General features: G+C 47.8%; 1 protein-coding gene across 1 annotated transcript in view; it reads left to right on the top strand.

Moving 5' to 3' along the window:
* Window positions 1-21168, top strand: part of PPFIA3 (PPFI scaffold protein A3) — an 838878-nt gene that overhangs the window by 447622 nt on the left and 370088 nt on the right. The window contains exon 17 of the mRNA XM_086930190.1: window positions 20622-20779. Within this exon, the coding sequence (XP_086786316.1) occupies window positions 20622-20779 (158 nt within the window). The remainder of the gene's footprint in view (window positions 1-20621; window positions 20780-21168) is intronic.

Raw genomic sequence — 21168 nt, 5'->3', positions numbered from 1 at the left:
GATAATCCAAACCGGAGTGGCGTTAGTGATACGTTGTAGGCGCATGCGTTAAAAACTAAAACCAGGAAGTAATTGTGGTAGCGCTACCAGACGCCGTAGCAGCGAGGCAGAAGCAGAGGGAGTTGAGCCACGGACCGCGGAGATTTAGTAAGTAAATGCTCCGATTCAAACCCCCCCTGCCCGTACATTGTTCTGTAATGGGACGGTAGTATCTTAATTACCTCCCTTTGTCCTCCGCAGCTCCCGCCGGAACGCTGCACATTAACTATTACCGGGTAATGCGGATCTTTGGCGCGAACATAGGGAAGTATAAGCATGTACCAAATGGCAATTAATTCTTAACTTTTACCCCCTCCATTTTTTTCAATCTTTCAGAAAAATAATCCTGCTCCCATTCAGTATACCTACCTCTGCAACACCAGTAATCCAGTAAATGGACTATCCTTGGTAACAGTTTCTCCTTTATTTGCCTTACACTTCAGTAATCAGTTTTTCTCCAAAATAATCCTAACCTTGGTTTCATCTTGCCTTCAGACTATGATGAACCTTTTGAGTTAGAGCTATCTTTCAAGAATAAATAATTAACCTCTTGACAAGAATACGTTGAGTAAGTCACTATCTATACTGCATTATACCCTAATTCTTAAGGTTTAGTATATGCCTAACTGAATCTTCCTTGAACCCTTTGCCCCTGACAGGTGGACCAAGCCACCACAGTTTAAGCAATTCTGAACACCGAGTTGGAAAATAATTCTACCACCTCGCGCCCTCACCTTTTGAGCTAGAGCTACCATTCAAGAATAAATAATTAAAATCTTGACAAGAATTAAGCTGAGTAAGTCACCATCTGTACAGCAGTATACTCTAAAACCGGAAGTTTTAATATATGCCTAACTGAATCCCCCTTGAACCCCTTGTTCTAGACAGTTGGATCAAGCCACCACAGTTTAAGCAAATTGCGAATCAAGTCAGAAAATAATTCTACCACCTCGTGTAAAGTAAGCAAGTACGCACGCTATATATATATATATATATATATAAAAAGCGCGTAAAATAACTTCAATCTAAAAGTTCCCCCTCCAAATTTAAATAAAGCGCGTTACACTCATGGTTCGCCTTATATTTATATTTATAGAAATGTGCATGAATTATATGCCACTGGGAGCACCACATCACTCTTCTTCAAGAAGTTATGATTTTGTAAGGTCTCGGTATTAAAACTTAAATTCAATTTTTCCAGGAAAGCTCACGTCCTGATGATGATCTAAAATCATTTAGATCGAAACGCCGTCAGCCCATGTTGGAAACTCCCCTAACCTACTGTATATATTTTCTTGGGGAATAACCTTGTTTGTGACACTTTGTATATAGTTTTTTAATAATATTTCACTTAGTCACTATAAGCACCTTGTCACAAGTGTGAGCACCTGAAAAACGTAAAACATAATTATGAAAGCATAAATAAAGTTTTTTATATGTTTGTTACCTTACCTTGCAATATTGTCTCCCAAGATTAATTCATTTACAAAAATTATATCTTACTCTACTAGAACCTTCTTAGGCCACCCAAAACCATTGTTTTTCCTTAACAATACTTTCACCCCAGGTTTTACTAATGGGGTACCCTTGTTCTCCATAACTACTCTACGTGCAGTGGCTACACTGCAAGGGTTCTGCTCATTGAGTGGTATTTATGTTAAATCCGCATGCCATAGACCCCAATTAAATTGGAGATGTCTATACAAGTAGGTACTACCTACACAGAGGACTACATAGCAAGTAAACTTACTGGACCATCCTTACTCCAGGGCCCCACACTGAACACTAGAACAACCACAGACCCAGCTAATGACAAATTATCTGAGCTCGAGCGTTTGAAGAAAAAACACGTACGGACAGAGTTGCATGCCCGCATATTAACTGACTATTTAAGAGCAGAAATTATACCGGTTGGCCTTCAAGTGCGAAACGTCCCCGACATCTTCATTCAAGACCCAAAATTCAAAGCAGGTTTCGCACATATCGGTACCACCTGTTCACGCCACTGGATGGTGCTTGGTATTGATACAGCAATAGAACACAGTAAACAAGAACTAGAGGAGATTAAAGCCTTAGAGGCCATAAAAGGTCTAGATACTTTGGCAGACGCAAAAACCTGTCTTGAAAAAATTGATCGAACTATCCAGGATTTTGAAGCTTTCGAAATCCACAAGAAAACAACCAAAGTGACCAAAGATATTAAGAACTACAGTAAAGAAAAAACCTATCCCTACCTCCAGGAAGATTTCTTCTCTGAAGGCCATCAGGAATAACAGAAATTTCCAACAGGCACCTGGGGACGTTTTAGAAATAGAGCCCCCGTGACTTTCTCAGTCTCCTCAGCCGAATCTGACGGCTCAGAGATACCAGAGGGCCCAAGTACTTCATCCCATGGTAATCCACCACCCCCCCATTTTTTAGGCAGGGGACAACAGAGGAATATAGATCCGCCCAGAGGGAGAGGGAGAGGCAGAACCAAACCAAGGTACAACTTTCCCCCGGGAGAGCGTCAAACCAGGAACCGCTTCTACCAATGGGGTTACCAATATTGAATACGGAAATACCTCCGCAATCCAATATGGAAACTATACCCATATTCAACCTCTCAAGTCACCAACTAAACTCTACAGACATCTCCCTTCTAAGCAGAGGACTATCCTTCGTCCCTTCAGAAAAGCCTAACTGGTTCAATATTCAGTCAGAAATTTTTCAGTTTTTCAGAAAGATAAGACTACAAGCTTTTTTCAAAGACAGAGAAGTTGCCTCAAAATATGACACCACAGGGCTACGTCCTAATTCCTCTTTCAAACCAGCAAGCAGCATTATGCCCCCCGAGGTGATTACTTTTGAACACCTAATCCTTCGTGAGCTAGACAACATGGAAAAAGATTATAGATATACACCATATAATATCAGTAGAGAAGAAAGAAATAGTCTCACTGAACTCAAACTGAATGACAATATTGTGATAAAACCCTGTGACAAGGGCGGTGGGATTGCAATTCAAGATCGCACCTCTTATGAAGCTGAAATTGAGCGTCAAATTAATAATACAACACACTACGAGAAATTGAGACAGAATCCCACTAAAGATATTAGTGAAAAGATCCAACAGATCACTAAGAATGCCTTAGAGGAGGGCTATATCAGTAAAAATGAATACCTGTTCCTTAACAATAAGGAACCCCGTACCCCAGTACTGTATACTCTTCCCAAACTACACAAAGACCTGAGAACACCACCAGGGAGACCTATCCTTTCGGGATGTGGTTCTATTTTAGAACCTCTAGGGAAGTATATTGACTTCTTCATAAAGGATCTGGTAAAAGACACAGCCACGTACATCAAAGATACCACACACTTAATAAATCTTATTGAATCTCATCCATATCATCCTGAGTCAGAACTCCTTGTCACCCTTGACATAGAGTCATTATATACGAATATTCCGCAACAGAAAGGTATGGATGTCATTCGCAACCATCTTAATAAACGTCCATCGCCCCACCAAGTTCCCACAGATTTTATAATGAATCTGCTTGAGATTGCCCTTACCAGGAATTACTTCATCTTTAAAGATACATACTATAGACAATACTAAGGGACTTCTATGGGGGCTATTTTTGCCCCCAATTTTGCCATACTTTTTGTAGATGACTTAGAATCTAATATCATTCTAAACGCTGGCAATCCATACCGTGACAACATCCTTAGCTGGCGCAGATATATAGATGATGTGCTTATGATTTGGAAAGGGGACGAAGAAACTCTAAGAAATTACTGTGAGTGGCGGAACAGCAGTCAAACAGATCTGAGATTCACCTTCAATTTTGATAGACATCAGATTGATTATCTAGATGTCACCATCAAGTGTCATGATGAGGAATTGTATACCACACTCTTTAGAAATCCCACAGAGCGTAATACGCTCCTAGAATACCATAGCTCACACCCAAGGGCACTTCGGGATGGCCTCCCCTATGGCCAATTCCTCAGAATTAGGCGTAATTGTAAATTTAAACAAGATTTCTTTTTAGAGGCTGAAACCCTATGTCAAAAACTGATGAACAGAGGCTACCCAAAAAAACTGGTGAGAAGAGCTATTAAACGAGCTTGGTATGCCCATAGAGAACATCTCTTACAACCTAAAAAGAGGGAAGCCCTTAAGAGAATAACCTGTGTGACAACATTCAGCACAGTTAGCAATAAACTGTGTAAAGTCATTAAAAAACATTGGCCGGTACTGTCTCCCTTGGAACTTGACACAGGGACGCCCTTATTTTCCTTCAAAAGAGGTCGTAACTTAAAAGACCACTTAGTGCGAGCTGCCACTATAACTAAAAAGAATACAACCATAGAGACATGTCTGAATCTTCCACCTATTATAGGACACTACAAATGTAACAATTGCACTGCATGCGAGTTCACAACCAATACTAAGGTGTTTGAATATGAGAATTGTAAACACATGTTGAAATCAATTGTAATTCTAAAAATGTTATATACTGTATTCAATGCCCATGCCAACAATTGTACATTGGCAAAACTACACAGCAGATAAAGACCCGGATATCGCAACACAGGAGCAGAATTCGTTGTAAGGTGTTATCTGCACCCCTAGTGGAACACTATGTGGAAAAAGGACATTCGGAAAATGATTTACAATGGCAGGTTGTCGATCAGCTCTTGCCCAATACCAGAGGAGGCAATCAACAGACAATTTTGGATCGCCTTGAGTGCAAATGGATTTTCTTATGCAAAAGCATTGAGCAATGACTCAACACTCTTGATGAGTGGAACAGCTGTGGCTAAATCTAGATCGATTGCTTCCTTTGATGAATATATAGTACAATGTTTTGTACATCTCCTGCAACCTTTAATTTCACGTTAATTGTATAAGTACTTTTCTCTACATGCCACTGCAGTTGCTCACTCGAACTATGCCTTCGCTTCTCCACTGAGCAGGAGCAGTATAATATTTGACATCTCCTCCTAGATTTAATGTTATGTAAATTGTACAGCGTTTCGTTTACAGGCAACTGCAATAATTCTTTCGCGCAATGTTCACAATTCCGCACTGAGCAGGCGCATTGCCACAAGACATATCACCCCCAGGCATGCGCAGTTTGATAATCCAAACCGGAGTGGCGTTAGTGATACGTTGTAGGCGCATGCGTTAAAAACTAAAACCAGGAAGTAATTGTGGTAGCGCTACCAGACGCCGTAGCAGCGAGGCAGAAGCAGAGGGAGTTGAGCCGCGGACCGCGGAGATTTAGTAAGTAAATGCTCCGATTCAAACCCCCCCCTGCCCGTACATTGTTCTGTAATGGGACGGTAGTATCTTAATTACCTCCCTTTGTCCTCCGCAGCTCCCGCCGGAACGCTGCACATTAACTATTACCGGGTAATGCGGATCTTTGGCGCGAACATAGGGAAATATAAGCATGTACCAAATGGCAATTAATTCTTAACTTTTACCCCCTCCATTTTTTTCAATCTTTCAGAAAAATAATCCTGCTCCCATTCAGTATACCTACCTCTGCAACACCAGTAATCCAGTAAATGGACTATCCTTGGTAACAGTTTCTCCTTTATTTGCCTTACACTTCAGTAATCAGTTTTTCTCCAAAATAATCCTAACCTTGGTTTCATCTTGCCTTCAGACTATGATGAACCTTTTGAGTTAGAGCTATCTTTCAAGAATAAATAATTAACCTCTTGACAAGAATACGTTGAGTAAGTCACTATCTATACTGCATTATACCCTAATTCTTAAGGTTTAGTATATGCCTAACTGAATCTTCCTTGAACCCTTTGCCCCTGACAGGTGGACCAAGCCACCACAGTTTAAGCAATTCTGAACACCGAGTTGGAAAATAATTCTACCACCTCGCGCCCTCACCTTTTGAGCTAGAGCTACCATTCAAGAATAAATAATTAAATTCTTGACAAGAATTAAGCTGAGTAAGTCACCATCTGTACAGCAGTATACTCTAAAACCGGAAGTTTTAATATATGCCTAACTGAATCCCCCTTGAACCCCTTGTTCTAGACAGTTGGATCAAGCCACCACATTTTAAGCAAATTGCGAATCAAGTCAGAAAATAATTCTACCACCTCGTATAAAGTAAGCAAGTACGCACGATATATATATATATATATATATATATATATAAAAAGCACGTAAAATAACTTCAATCTAAAAGTTCCCCTCCAAATTTAAATAAAGCGCGTTACACTCATGGTTCGCCTTATATTTATATTTATAGAAATGTGCATGAATTGTATGCCACTGGGAGCACCACATCACTCTTCTTCAAGAAGTTATGATTTTGTAAGGTCTCAGTATTAAAACTTAAATTCAATTTTTCCAGGAAAGCTCACGTCCTGATGATGATCTAAAATCATTTAGATCGAAACGCCGTCGACCCATGCAAGGAAACTCCCCTAACCTACTGTATATATTTTCTTGGGGAATAACCTTGTTTGTGACACTTTGTATATAGTTTTTTAATAATATTTCACTTAGTCACTATAAGCACCTTGTCACAAGTGTGAGCACCTGAAAAACGTAAAACATAATTATGAAAGCATAAATAAAGTTTCTTATGTTTGTTACCTTACCTTGCAATATTGTCTCCCAAGATTAATTCATTTACAAAAATTATATCTTACTCTACTAGGACCTTCTTAGGCCACCCAAAACCATTGTTTTTCCTTAACAACGAAGAATAAGAAGCAGCATGGTGAAGGTCCTGAATTTTCACCTGGAAGCAGACCATTTTGTCAGGACCACATATGTGTCTCTGGAAGGATGGGGTCCCCACAGTCAAGAATTGGAAGCAGAGCTCATTGGTTAAGCCAGGAGAAGGGCAATAAACATGCTAGAACTCGGGGCAGTCCAAAAAGGATTAAAGAGGCAATTTAGAGTTTGGCAGGCGGCCCGCCAGTCTACCACAGTGGTAGAGGTCATTGGCTCCCGCCTTCCTGGCGGAACACTTCTGGCCATATTTCAAGATCACCACTGTCCGAGCAGTGATCTCTCTGCCTTCAGAGGAACTGCTGTCAGGGCAGTTCCTCTATAAGCAGTGGAAGTTTGTACTGAAGCCTCAATCCTTCAGGCAGCTACACGCCAAGTGTTTTTTGTTTTTCAAAGAAAACTCCCAAAGCAGAAGTTTGTTATTGAAAAAATAAATATAAAATAATATCCAAGGGAGCAGGGGTAATTTTTTCTTTTTTCAGTTTTTTTCCCATGTCCAGTGATTTCATTTCCTGGCAATTACCGGATGAAATAAAATCAGACCAGCTGCACTAAATAAGAGAGAATGGTTCGATGTCCTTACTCCAACATCCCTTACTGTGTTGCACAGCTGCAATAAAGATGACAGTGGGACTGTTCTGGCGATGTGATCTAGTCCTCCTTCTGGACTGAGGTTTCTGAAAGGTGCCCCCAAGTACATGGCCGTCTCCATATTCTTTATTTTGTTGAGCATCTCATCAGCTTGTAGCTCAAAAAGACGGTGGCCTTCAAATGGGAGGTTGAGGCAGATGCTGCTGGACCTCAGGTTTGAACCCGGAGATATGTAATGTAATGTAATGTATAGGCATTTATATAGCGCACTACTTACCCGGAGGGTCCCAAGGCGCTTCGACCGCTGCGAAACCCTTCCTGGCTTCCCTGAGAGATGGTCCCTTAATGGGTATCTCCAGGGTGAGACCAGGCATCCCCGGCGGTCTGGTGGGGCCGTTAGTGAAGATGAGGCAAGCTAATGCCCAGAGTTGCCGAGTGTGATCGCTGATCAGAGTGGGCACCGAGGCGAGAGAATTATCGAGTCCGCTGACCCTGGTCCAGAAACCTGCTGCGCCGGGAATCGAACCCTGGTCCCGGGCCGTCCTCTGCTCTCGGGTCTGCCGCCTCTAACCAGTGAGCCACACTACTTCACATGGATCCAGGTGTGTCACCTAAGGATGACTCTTGTGTTGATGTTTCTGAAGACTGTGTCTGTCACATCCAATCCACAGCAGATGTTGGAGATCGCCTTGCCCTCAGACATCATCTCCTCCTTTCTCTTCCAGAAGTGCTCCAGGAAGTGCTTAAAGAGATCGTATATCTCCTCCAAGTTTGCCCTGGATAGTAGAGCAACCGAATTGGGCAAGAATTATGCTGGATGACTTGCATGTCAACCTTATAGTATGCTTTGACCCCTGGAATAACATTGTGTTAGGCTGCAGTCTTATCAGGTGAGGCCATGATCAGGTAAATGTCCAAGTCAAGGTTAGCAGGAGGATCTACATTATAATCATTGGGGGGTCATCAGTGAGACCTTCACCTGGTGCCTGATTGTAAGGATCAAAGGTGCCATAGAGGCTACCCTGTGGTGAATTGGAGTATGGGTGGCCCCCTCAGGTGACTGCGGTGAAGGCAGTGTGGGAAGGGTGCATGGGTGTGGCTGTGGCAGGAGGGTGGGGAAGACTGTAGGCCAGAGGGACAGGACTATTGTCTGTGTCTCTTGGGTGTTGAGGTGTTGGTGCCAGCCTCTGGTGGTGGGGTTGTTGTTTGGAGCGTTTGGAGCTGCAGGCTCGATTGGCGATAGGGGCCAATGCACTAGACTGTAGTCTTGTCAGTGCCGACCAGATACTGAGGGTGGGGGGCATTGTGTCATGTCTGGTTGTGCCTTGGCTGTCATGCTTGTGGCTTGATGTCTTACTCCCAAGGAAGCAGTGCTCTGCTTTTGCCTGGGGACTTTTGTGGGGCTTCGTTTTATCCTGAGTTGCATGGATACTCATGACTCTGGGCATGGTCTTCATCAAGTGCAGTTTTTGATGCCAGGTCAGCGTCCTCCCACTGATCATATCATTAACTTGATGACATACTCTGGGCCAGGTGATGGTTGGGCTGGTGAGGGCCCCATAGTTTGGCTTCCTCCCGTTCTTTGGTGGCGAAGGGTTCTCGCTCCTCCCCAAAGATACCCGTGGTCCTGCAAAGGTCCTGCAAAGGTCCTGGCGCTGTATGTTACTGTGAGCCCAGTTGCGTTCTTTCTGGTACCAAAGCATTGTCTTGTAGGCAAGTGGCATTGTCCTGGACGAGGGGATAGGCACATTTTGCACACTTAGTGGGGGTTCACCCAAGGATATTTGATGTGGTAGCGAGGGCAATTCTGCAGTGGTGTGCATTCAATCACCTGTGGAGCAATTTGAGGTGATGTTGGGAATGGTGCTGGACCTCCAGGTGGCCTAGACCCTCGAAAACTTGTAGTGACTAAAGTGTTTTTCGGAGGTGTTGAAGGCGGTGCGAGTCAGAACAGAGACCGTGTCCAAGCTCAAAGGAACCCAACGTGATAGGGTAGAGAACACTGACTGGCCCAACGAAAACGTGAGGCAACATGAGGACCTCAGAGTCTACTCGGTGCAAGGCTGCAAACGATGGAAGAAAAAAATCGATATAGTTTTGTCGTAGATACCCATGCTCGATATACATTGAGAAGAGTCCGTCATCTCTTGTGACTCAAAGACTACTTTGATGAAAAACAACTTGCAAAGGTCCGGATCCAGCACTAGATGGTAGGAGTATGCTAAGCATGTTTATCTACAGCCACACATGCTACGTAAAACATTGTCGCCATGCTATCCATTCTTACTAGCAGTGGCAAGTTTTATAGCCTTGGAAAGAAATACTTTGCCACAATCGTGACAGAATTCCTGTCCCATCAGATCCCTGGTTCGCCCACTCGTTCACGGAATGGGGTGTGCATCTCAATCAGTTAACAATCTAGATAATATGGCCCCAACGACACAGGGGTAGCCACAACAGTTACTTGGAACTGCTTGGCATTCATCTAGCCCTCAAGCCATCCTCCAGGTAATTCAGGGCAAAGTAGTCCTGATCAAGACAGACAACATGGCTTCCATGTATAACTTTCAAAGGCATGGCAGCACATACTCCTTTCAGGTCTCCCACCTAGCACAAAGGGTCTAGCTCTAGGCACTCCACTACAACATTCACTTCATTTAGGCGGGAGCATCTCCAGGGGGTTGACACTGAAATTGTGTACCTGCTCGGCAGACACAGCACTAGACCACAAGTAAGAAGTCCACCCCCAGTCCTTCTTGCTTATTTACATCATTGTGGCACTGCATAGATGGACCTGACTGCTATGCCAAAAAACACAAAATGCTCAAACTTTAGCACAATGCATCCACAGGCAATCAGCCATGGACAAATTAGTCTGGGATATTTGCCTTTTCTCGCCTTCCTGTTGCCACCCTTCAAGGTGAGGAAGCTCAGGCAACTGTCCCCTTCATCTTAGTGGCTCTGACCTGGGCCAAACAGCCTTGGTATTCTTCTGGCCTGGAGTGGTCACCCAGCCCACAGGAGAGGCTGCCCCCTCAGGCTGGACCTTCTCACACGGTTCAAGGTCAGGCATCTGGATCCTGGGCAGCTTATTCTTGCAATCTAGAATATGAGTTCCTAGGATTCAGGTGCCTTCACCTTCCGCAGGATTGTATGTCCATCTTGAAAGAGGCCCAGCAACCCACAACACTGGTTTGTTCTGCGCAAAATGGAAGAGGTTTCTATATTACTGTATTTCAAAGAACTTGGACCCTTTAAAACCCACTGTCCAGGAGATTACCTATGGTTTACTCTTCTAAAAGGTGGGCTTTTCATACACAGTCTATTTATCTACACGAGCAAAACAGACGACATGTCTCTGTTCAGTACCCCGTGGTTAAAGCTTTTATTAAGGGCCTCAAAAGGGCCAGATGTCCTAGAGTACCTCCAGCTCGTGTTTGGAATCTCAACATAGTCCTCACCATACTCAGCCATTCGCTCTTTGAACCTATGTATTGATCCTCTCTAGTTCTCACTTGGAAGATATCACTTAACTTAGGTGCATCAGCAAGCTGCACACTATCCCTTCATCCAGAGCCACAAACATGGGGTTGTTCTTAGAACTGATGCTAGGTTCCCTCTTACCCGGCATCACAGTTCCACCGTAACCAAACTATAGAGATCCTGGTCTTTCTCGCTGCCGGATTCCGTTGTGGAAGAGCATTGCACACATTAAATCTTAAACCCCACCTCATGTATTACATCAACAACATCAAGTCAATCTTAAGTCAGACCAACTCTTTTTTTCCTTTCCAAAGCCTCATATGGGTAATCCCATCTCCAAGGCTTGCAAAGCCATATGAATTGGAAAGTGTACTCAGACTTATTACCTCAAAACAGAGGGTTCTTTATACTCCACCAAGGGCACATTCCATCCGCAAGAAGGGCACTACTGTGCTGTGAACATCCCATGAGTGGATATCTGTAAGGCAGTCACCTGTCAACCCCTCACACCTTTACCAAGGACTATTGTGTGGACATCTTAGCCCGTCAACAGATGGTAGTGGGCCATAAGGTACTAAGATCATTATTTCAGGCCTCATCCCCATGGTAACAACCACTGCTTGAGGGTACTGCTATATAGTCTATGCTTAGCATGTTTATCTACTGCCACATATGCTATAAACAGAAAATACTCCTAAGACAGTATGCATCTGTTCATAGCGTGTAGTACTGCAGATTAACACGAGTCTACCCTTTTCCCCAGAGCGATGTGCCTTTTACAGATCGTATTCGATTTATCTCTGTTTCACTATACCTTGCTCTTGTTGCAGCATACCTTTTGTTCACACTCTATACATTATTAAATCTGCTGTGTGAAAAATAATCTAAGATGGAGTTGGTGCCCAAGTGCAGTGGAGTCATCGCATTATACCGCTTGACTTATATGGCTCCTTCAAAGAAAAACAACTTGCCAGCATCCAAGCCCATCACTAGATAGCAGGAGTATGCTATGCATGTGAATCTGGAGCACTGCACGCTATTAACAGATGCTTGCAGGGTAAAACATTTTTTCCTTATGTCAACAAACAGTGTGGGGGCGATTGGGTATGAGGCCTAGTTCACTGTTTTGAGAAAGGCAACCTCGGTGGGATTTGGCCGTACATCATAATCTCTCTGATAGCTCATCTTATTCCAGGGGCAGTCAACATATGGGTAAATGCTTTGAGAACTGAAAGAATATCCCACAAGTAGGCCACATTTTTGATTAATTGCGAATAGCAAAGAGAGTGATTTTTTAAGATATATATCGAGGGGTTGCTGTTGCTTTAACAGCTGCAAAGCATTGCTAGGTTATTATCTGCTCGTTCACACAGTGGAAGGTATTTATAAGTGCTAGATCCTGGTTTGACAGTGACAACTGTGCGGGTACTACTGCATGCACACTCTTGTGTAAATGGCTACTTTTTGACATTGCAATCCCCAGTCCCTTAAGTGAGCAAGATTTGCAGCACTGGCTCTTTGAGAGTGGAGTCCAGGTGCAGAGCTCGAGGTATACTGTCTCTTATAGGCTTTCACCTATGCATGTGTATTTCTGACAATCAGTCCAACTGTTGATGGCCTCTTGTCACCTGCAAAAAGGTTGTGAGAGATCCCATGATGGATTGCAGCAGCTACTGTTTTTTGTCACTATAGGGCGGGTCGTCCATTACTTGCCAGCATGTTAGTCCATTTCATGAGAGGCATTGCAGCCATAACACCAGTTTATACTGGAGTGCCTCCCTCAAACATCTGTAGAGCGGTGATATGTTTGAGCTGCCACACTTTCACAAGACACTACTGCCTTGATATCAACGCTGAAAGAGGTTCAGCCGTTGACCAAGTGGTCTTGAATAAATTAATGAACCATTCGTACAGTGCATGGCTGTCTAAAAGGTGTCCCAGTGCTAGCTAATCTTTTCTGGTAAGGTGAGCCTGTTGTCACTTACTGTTGATAATCTTGAGGTTTTGGGATATGCATCTCATATATATATATAGATTCTGTGCTGAATACTGCTATGAATGATCCAATGCTAGAGAAGAAATCACTTGTAACTATAGTTGTCAAACTTCGATTTCTTTCATAGATTCATATGCAACTTTCTCACCTTTCTGATCAGAGGCTCTGCATCACAACATCCTTTCACACTAGGTCTGTAGAAATATGAAGAATGGAAGCCTCTGGAGGGAGTAGCAAGGAGGGCAGTGTACTCACCTCACTGGCTGAAGATTGGGTCTTTTAAGGTCTAATGAGGTGACTTGGTTACTAAACTGCCGGGTTTTCGTATTGTTTCTAAAGAACTTTATCTGAAAGAGACCCGTTAGTGATAGATTCCTTACCTTAGACTATCCCCAGGCGTGAGACTGGATCGGGAAACTTTTGCGTAGCAATACCCCTGCGCGTCGGTAGGCGTTGTCCGCGGCTCCGTGTCCGTCGTCGGCGTCGTTAGCGCCGGATTGACGTCGCCGGAGTACTTAGACACCGCCCTTGTGCGATGACATCAGTTCTTCTTTTTTCCGCGCCAGCTAGCGCAGATCCGGAGAAGCTCTACCCCTTAGTCACTTTTTGACTAAACTTTTTTGATCTTTTGATCTGTTTTTCTTGAGTCGTTCGACTCCTACGGTGCCGGTAGGGATGCCTGGGTTCAAACCCTGCTCCAAGTGCAGCTGACTGATGTCTGTTACCGACCCCCATCGCCGGTGTCTTCAGTGTCTAGGCCTCGACCACGACGACCGAACCTGCTCCGACTGCCGGGCCCTGACGTCTAAGGCTAGGCGGGAGCGGTCCCGCAAGCGACTTGAGCTCCTGCAGTCTGCCCCGTGCCGTTCAAGGTCCCAGTCCCACAGGAGGTCGAGGGACCGGTCGCGGCGTCGGAGCCCTCGTAGTTCCGAGAGTCGGCATCGTTCTTCGGGATCAAGATCCTCAGGTAAGAGGCATGAGAGGTCGGATAGGCGTCATCGGTCTTCCGACCCACCCCGACGCTCGCGCGACGCGTCCGGGGGTTCGGGTGACACCACCCACGCGGCTCCGGCGGAGTCGCGGGCGTCGCAACCTGCCCCACACCTTCCGGTCCCTGGGCACGATGCGACGCCAGAGGAGATCGAGCCATGAGGTCTCTCCCTCCTCCGCCGGGCTCCGTGGCGCCTTCGGGCCCAGCGGTCCCGGCTGGGGAGCCTAGAGGGTCGGGTGCTCCGGCCCCGGCGCCGTCGGCGACTTCGGTCCCGGCCCCGCAGGCCCCCACTGGATCCGGTTCCGGATCCGGGTCATCGCCGGTCGACTTCACGACATCACCGACGCCGGCCCCTATGGTGTCGCCCCCGGCGACCCCGTCCCCGATCCTGCCCTCGATTCGGTTCCGGCGCATAAGCGGCGTTGCTTTCGACGTCGTATGGAGACTTTTACTTCCACAAACCGGCCCGATCCTTTCAACCTGAATTTTGGTGATGGGTGACGAGGGAGATTGGGAGGGGTCTGTGGACCCTCTGGCACAGGAGTGCCAGTCTCAACAAGACTGGACATGTGAGCTTGGGGATGCCAGTGGACTGGACACCGCGCCAGACACTGGTTTTGTCTCCCCTCCAGCCGTGGCTACGGAGGAGGGGGCTGCCTACAGGGTAGTGTTGACGCGGCCGGCCAAGGCATTGGGCCTAGAGCTCCCCGTCACGGCCGTGAGGACTAACCTCCTCACTGAGGTCCTTAAACCGCAGGCAAGCTCGGCTGAGCCTCTGCAGTCGTTTAATGAGGCCTTGTGTGACGTTCTTTTGGGCACTTGGTCCCAGCCCGCTACAGGTCAGCCTGTAGATAGGAACGTGGCCAGATGCTACCGACCGGCTCCGGGCGACCCTTGCTTCTTGTCCACCCACCCCACCCCCGAGAGCCTGGTTATCCAGGCCTCTACTTCCCAGACCGCATTCCCGACGGCTCCGCCCGATCGGGAATCCGAGGTACGAGCAATTCGGAAAGAAAGTGTTCTCGTCCCTGAGTTTGGGACTGCGGTCAGTCAATACTGCATGCCTCTTGGGCCGCTACACCCACACCCCGTGGGACGCGGTCGCGGACGTGCTGCCACAATGTCCGGAGGAGGCCCGGACTAAACTAGCCCAAGCCCTTGCGGAGGGTCGAGATGCGGCACGCTATTCCATCCGGTGTGGGCTGGATACCAGGGACTCACTAGGCAGAGCGATGGCAACGACGGTGGCAGTTCGACGCCACGGCTGGTTGAGGACCGCCAACTTTTCGGCTGATGTCCAGGCCATCCTTCTGGACATGCCGTTTGATGGCCGTCGCCTCTTTGGCAACAAGGCAGACCATGCGCGTGAGCGTTTTAAGGACTCAAGGGCTACGGCCAAGTCCTTGGGCCTCTCGGCCCCACGCCAGCAAACGGGTGCCTTTCGCTCCTTTCGTGGCCAAGGAAGGGGCTCTCCCACACGTGCTGCCAGCCAAGCACCGCAGACTAATACACAGCACGGTGGTGGCCGTGGAAACCGCTGTGGCGGCGGTCGGGGACAACGGCGAGGCCAGTCCACACCTTCCCCTGCAGCATCCGCCTCAAAACCCTCCTAGTCTGTGCTTACAGGCCCATGAACAGGGAGTACCCCAGGGGTCTGCACTCGGCCCCACCCTGTTCAATGTTTGTCCTTCCTCTGGCAGAGGTAGCCAGGAAGCGCGGGCTCTCATTGGTGTCCTACGCCGATGATACCCAGCTGGTGGTAGCACTAAAAGACGAGAGCGGCCTGAGTGCGCAGAATTTTAAACAGACTCTCGCAGATATCACCAGCTGGATGTCATCAAACTACCTCCAACTTAATGCCGGCAAGACGGAGGTCTTGCTGCTAGGTAAAGATACTACGGCCTGGAGAAATAACTGGTGGCCTGAGACTCTGGATCAACCACCTGAGCCCAAAAATGTGGTAAAAAACTTAGGAGTATGGGTGGACTCTGCCTTGAACTTTACCCACCATACTAAAAAAGTGGCTGCCACATGTTTTGGAATTTTACGAAACCTACGACCTATCTTAAAATATTTTGACCACCATACCCGCCAATTGGTGGTACAATCAGCAATTCTCTCGCGGTTGGACTACGCTAGCTCCTTGCTGCTGGTAGCTAACGTAGTCGAGAAAGCCAGATTACAGCGAGTTCAAAATGCTGCCGCAAGAGCTCTGACGGGTCTTCCCCGTCACAAATCTGTCACTACTACCCTCAAGAGTCTACATTGGCTCCCTGTAGAAAAGAGGATCCATTTTAAAACCTTATGCCTTGCTTTTAAAATTCTGAAACTTGCTTCCCCCCCATGCTATGCCCACTCCTCTCATCCTATGTTCCTCGACGCACTCTGCGGTCGGAGGGACAGAACCTGGCCACTATTCCCCGCATTAAATTAAGTCGAATGGGCGGTCGCACATTTAGATACCTAGCGGCCAAGCTCTGGAATGGACTCCCAGCCCAGATTCGTGAGATGAAGGATCTTCTATCCTTCAGAAAAGCCATTAAAACTCACCTCTTCGGTTAGTTATGTTGTGTCACTTACAGTCCACATCTTCAGCAGTCTCCTTTGGACATAGACAGCTAGCGCTGGGACGCCCCTTGGCTGGGGCAGCCGTGCGCTATACAAACACCTATAACATAACATAACATGTGACGCCAGTGGGGGGCAGGGTTCGCCATCACCACTTCCACTGGCGCACTTTCACGTCGGACACGTGGGTGCTGCAAATCGTCCGAAGGGGCTACTCCCTCCCCTTCGAGGCGACCCCTCCAGCCATGCCACCGCAATTCCACCGCGTGTCGGGGGATCACTTGCAACTTCTGCAAGAGGAAGTTACGGCCCTCTTGGCCAAGGGGGTCATCGAGCTCGTTCCTGGGCCAGAAGTAGGGTGTGGTTGTTACTCCCACGACTTTCTGGTACCCAAGAAGGGCAAAGGGGGCTTGCGCCCTATCTTGGACCTACGGAATGTCAACGGCTTCCTCCGGAAGGAGAAGGTCAAAATGCTGAGGTCTTAGCTGCCCTGGACCCAGGAGACTGGATGGTAGCGTTGGACTTGCAGGACGCTTATTTCCACACCCCCGTCCTGCCGGCTCACCGGCGCTACCTGCGGTTCACGGTAGGCCACGTGCACTTTCAGTTTAAATTGTAAATTGATACTTGTAAATTGTAAATTGATACTTGTATAGCGCACTACTCACCGCAAGGGTCTCAAGGCGCTTGTACGAATACCGCTGTGGAACCCATCCTGGCTTTCCCTGTGAGGCGTCCACTCCTGGGCACCCCCAAGGTGGAGAGGCCAGGCTTCCTTAGCGTTGTGGGGGCCGTTGTGGAGATTAAGCAAGCTATTGCCCAGAGTTGCAGAGTGGGACTCCATGATTGGAATAGGCACGAGGCGAGAATGATCAGGTCCGTGGAATTTTGAGCCCAAGACCCGCCGAGGCGGGGAATTGAACCCTTGTCCCGGGCTAGACCTCTGCATCAGGGTCTGCCGCTCTAATCATTGAGCCACACTTCTCCAGTTTATCGTCCTCCCCTTCGCCCTTACCAGCGCCCCACGGCTGTTTACGAAAGTGATGGTGGTGGTCGCAGCTCATCTGCGCCGGTTAGAGGTTTCAGTCTTCCCCTTCCTCGACGACTGGTTGTTGAAGGCGGGCTCGCCCCAGACAGTAGTCAGCCACCTCCAGACTACGGCAGACTTCCTGCACCAGCTGGACTTTTCCATCAACGTGCCGAAGTCGCACCTGTGCCCCTCTCAGAAGCTCCTCTTCATCGGAACGGTCCTCGACTCGGCGCAGTTTCGGGTTTATCCTCCCGAACAGCGGGTCCGGGATATTCAGGCTCTGATTCCAATCTTTCAGCCTTTATCCCGTGTCTCGGTCAGGTTGACGCTGCGGCTTCTGGGGCTGATGGCCTCCTGCATCCTTCTGGTGCATCACGCCAGGTGGCGGATGCGGGCTCTGCAGTGGGACCTGAAGTTTGATTGGGCCCAGCATCAGGGCAACCTGTCCGACCATGTCATGATCTCGGAGGGCACTGCGAGACAGCTGCAGTGGTGGCTCACGGACTGCGATTGGGTCAGCGGCAGATCTCTCTCCCTTCCCCAACCAGAGCACATAGTTGTGACTGAAGCGTCCCTCCAGGGCTGCGGAGGCCACATGGGAGAGGCGGAGATCAGAGGCCTCTGGTCTCCGGCGGAGTCCCAGCTCCATATCAACCTTCTGGAGCTGCGGGCGATTCGCCTAGCACTGAAGGCATTCCTCCCCTCTGTCCGGGGGAGTGTAGTGCAGGTGTTCACGGACAACACCACCGCCATGTGGTACAGCAACAAACAGGGCGGGGTGGGGTCGTGGACCCTCTGCCAGGAGGCTCTGCACCTCTGGCAGTGGCTGGCAAATCAGGGCGTGACCCTGGTGGTTCAACACCTGGCAGGTTCTCTGAACGCCAGGGTGGACGAGTTCAGCCGAAGTTGCACGATGGATCACGAATGGCGTCTGAACTCGGACGTGGCGCAAGGCCTCTTTCTGCAGTGGGGAGAGCCTTGGTTAGATCTATTCGCCACCGAAGAGAACGCGCAATGTCATCAGTTCTGCACGTTGGAGTTTCCAAGGCGGCACTCGCTCGGGGACGCCTTTCGTCTCGAGTGGAGCTACGGTCTGTTGTACGCTTTTCCGCCTATACCACTTCTGCCCAGAGTGCTGAAGAAAATGAAGCGCGACTGGGTCCAAGTCATCCTTGTGGCTCCGGACTGGGCGCGAAGGTCTGGTATCCCGAGCTACTCAGTATGTCAGTCGATCCCCCGATTCGTCTGCCTCTTCAGGAGGACCTTCTGTCGTAGCAGCAGGGGACGGTCCTCCACCCGAACCTGTCCAGTCTTCACCTCCATGCTTGGAGATTGAGCGGCGACAGTTGAGGCTATTTGACTTGCCTCCTGAAGTCTGTAATGTCATTCTGGCAGCCAGGCGTCCCTCCACAAAGTCGGTATACGCCTGCAGGTGGAACAGATTTGTGGCATGGTGCACAGCAAAGGCTGTGGATCCTCTCAATGCCCCTCTTTCTGAGGTTCTCCTCTTCCTTCTTTCTCTTGCCCGGCAGGGCTCTGCTCTGGGCACTATCAAGGGCTACCTTTCTGCCCTTTCAGCCTTCTTAAGGCTACCTGATCAGCCTTCTTTGTTCAAGTCCCCCATTGTAAACAGATTCTTAAAGGGCATCACTCATATGTTCCCTCCTGTTCCTTTCGTGATGCCCCAGTGGGACTTGAACCTGGTTCTAACTTACTTGATGTGCACTCCCTTTGAGCCGCTTCATAACTGTCCTCTCCGTCTTCTTACACTTAAGACTGCTTTCCTGGTTGCCATCACCTCTGCCAGGAGAGTGAGTGAGCTCCAGGCTCTTTCCTCTAAACCTCCTTTCCTTTCTGTCCATCCGGACAAGGTTGTGTTGCGGACAAAACTCTCTTTCCTGCCCAAGGTAGTCACAGCCTTCCACATCGGGCAGTCCATCACCTTGCCCACCTTCTTTCCGCCTCCGCATCCCTCGAAAGAGGAAGAGAGACTCCACCGTCTGGACTCAAAACGTGTGCTCTCTTACTATCTGGATCGCACACGCCAGTTCCAGGTGGATAACCAACTCTTTGTTGGTTACGTGGGCGCAAAGAAAGGACGGGCGGTGCACAAGCGGACCATCTCTCGGTAGATCGTGTTGTGCATCCAAGCGTGTTACTCTTTGGCTAAGAAGGAACCTCCTGTTGGGCCACAGAGACTACTACTGCCCTGGGCCGAGGAGTCCCCTTGCAGGACATTTGTCAGGCAGCTACGTGGGCCTCGCTGTACACGTTCGCAAGACACTACTGCCTGGACAGCCAAGTCCGGAGGGATGGCTTCTTTGGCCGTTCCGTCCTCCAGGACTTTCTGGTGTGATTATTGGTTTGCAGACCCACCACCGGGGTTGGTATTGCTGGGGTATCTATTCTAAGGTAAGGAATCTATCACTAATGTGTCTCTTTCAGATGCACAAGTTACTACTTGTGTAACGATATATCTGTAAGAGACATTAGTTAGTGATAGATTCCTTACCGACCCACCCATCCTCCTCGTTCTGCGATATCTAGGGTTAAGGTCATCCCCTTTCAGGGCCCTAATTTCATGGCAGCAGTGTTGGTTCTATCATGGCTCTGCGTATCTGGCGCGGAAAAGCTGTGTATAAGAACTGATGTCAGCGCGTGAGGGCGGCGTCTAAGTACTCCGGCGACGTCATTCCGGCGCTAACGACGACGGACGCGAAGCCGCGGGCGACGCCTACTGACGCGCAGGGGTATTGGTACCCAAAAGTTTCCAGATCCAGTCTGACGCCTGGGGATATTCTAAGGTAAGAAATCTATCACTAACTAATGTCTCTTAAGATATATTGTTTCACAAGTAGTAACTTGTGCTTCCCTGTCCTACTATTCAACTGTTATTGTGAGATGCCCAGATTGATGATGTGGAATCTAGGAAAGGTTACCATGCTTGAGAACTGTAATTAGGGGTAAGTAACATATTTCAAACTTATTAAGTCAAGTAACGGCTACTCTCTTCATGAGTTACATGTATACATGTGTGCACAAATGGGCCTTTTTTTTAAAAAAGTCACACCCACCCCTGCCTTGAAGAGATTGGTCCCTAGGTCTCGGTTTGGGCACTTATCCAAGATGCCAGGTTTCTCACTCAATGCTCTTTTCTCTCTAGTCTTAGCCAGGATGGTCTGGGCAGTGCCAACAGTAGCAGCCAGGACTCCCTGCACAAGGCTGCCAAGAAGAAGAGCATCAAGTCCTCCATTGGACGTCTGTTTGGGAAGAAGGAGAAGGGGCGGATGGGGCAGATGGGGCGCGAGTCGCCTTCACTAGGTAAGAGATGTTAAATATAAGCAGTTCTGACATATCAACAGTGTGTTTTAATCTTAGCAGAGCTCATAGTGCACTAGAACCCTTGATTTCTCTGTGGAGCCATTACATTATTGTATGTGGTAGTTTGGCTTGCCAGAAGATGGGAGGTGAGATGTGAGGTTGTATTTAGGTCGAGCGGCATACAGTGATTATTCCATAACGTGTATCGAACAGATTGTACATGGCATGGTCTGTATGATGCACCAGAACCTCCGCACTCATTACTCGATTGTACAGTCAGCTCACACTAATACTCCTCAGTTGAAAGCATGTTAAACAAAATCTATTGTTAAGAGCAGGGTTTGGGCGGTACTGCCATCCTTACAATAAACTATTTATCAGGCAATCAC

Source organism: Lissotriton vulgaris, chromosome 7, assembly GCF_964263255.1.
Source record: "Lissotriton vulgaris chromosome 7, aLisVul1.2, whole genome shotgun sequence".
NCBI classification, from domain to species: Eukaryota; Metazoa; Chordata; class Amphibia; order Caudata; family Salamandridae; genus Lissotriton; species Lissotriton vulgaris.
Note: the sequence above shows the minus strand (reverse complement) of the source record. Positions and strands in the feature narration are given on the sequence as shown.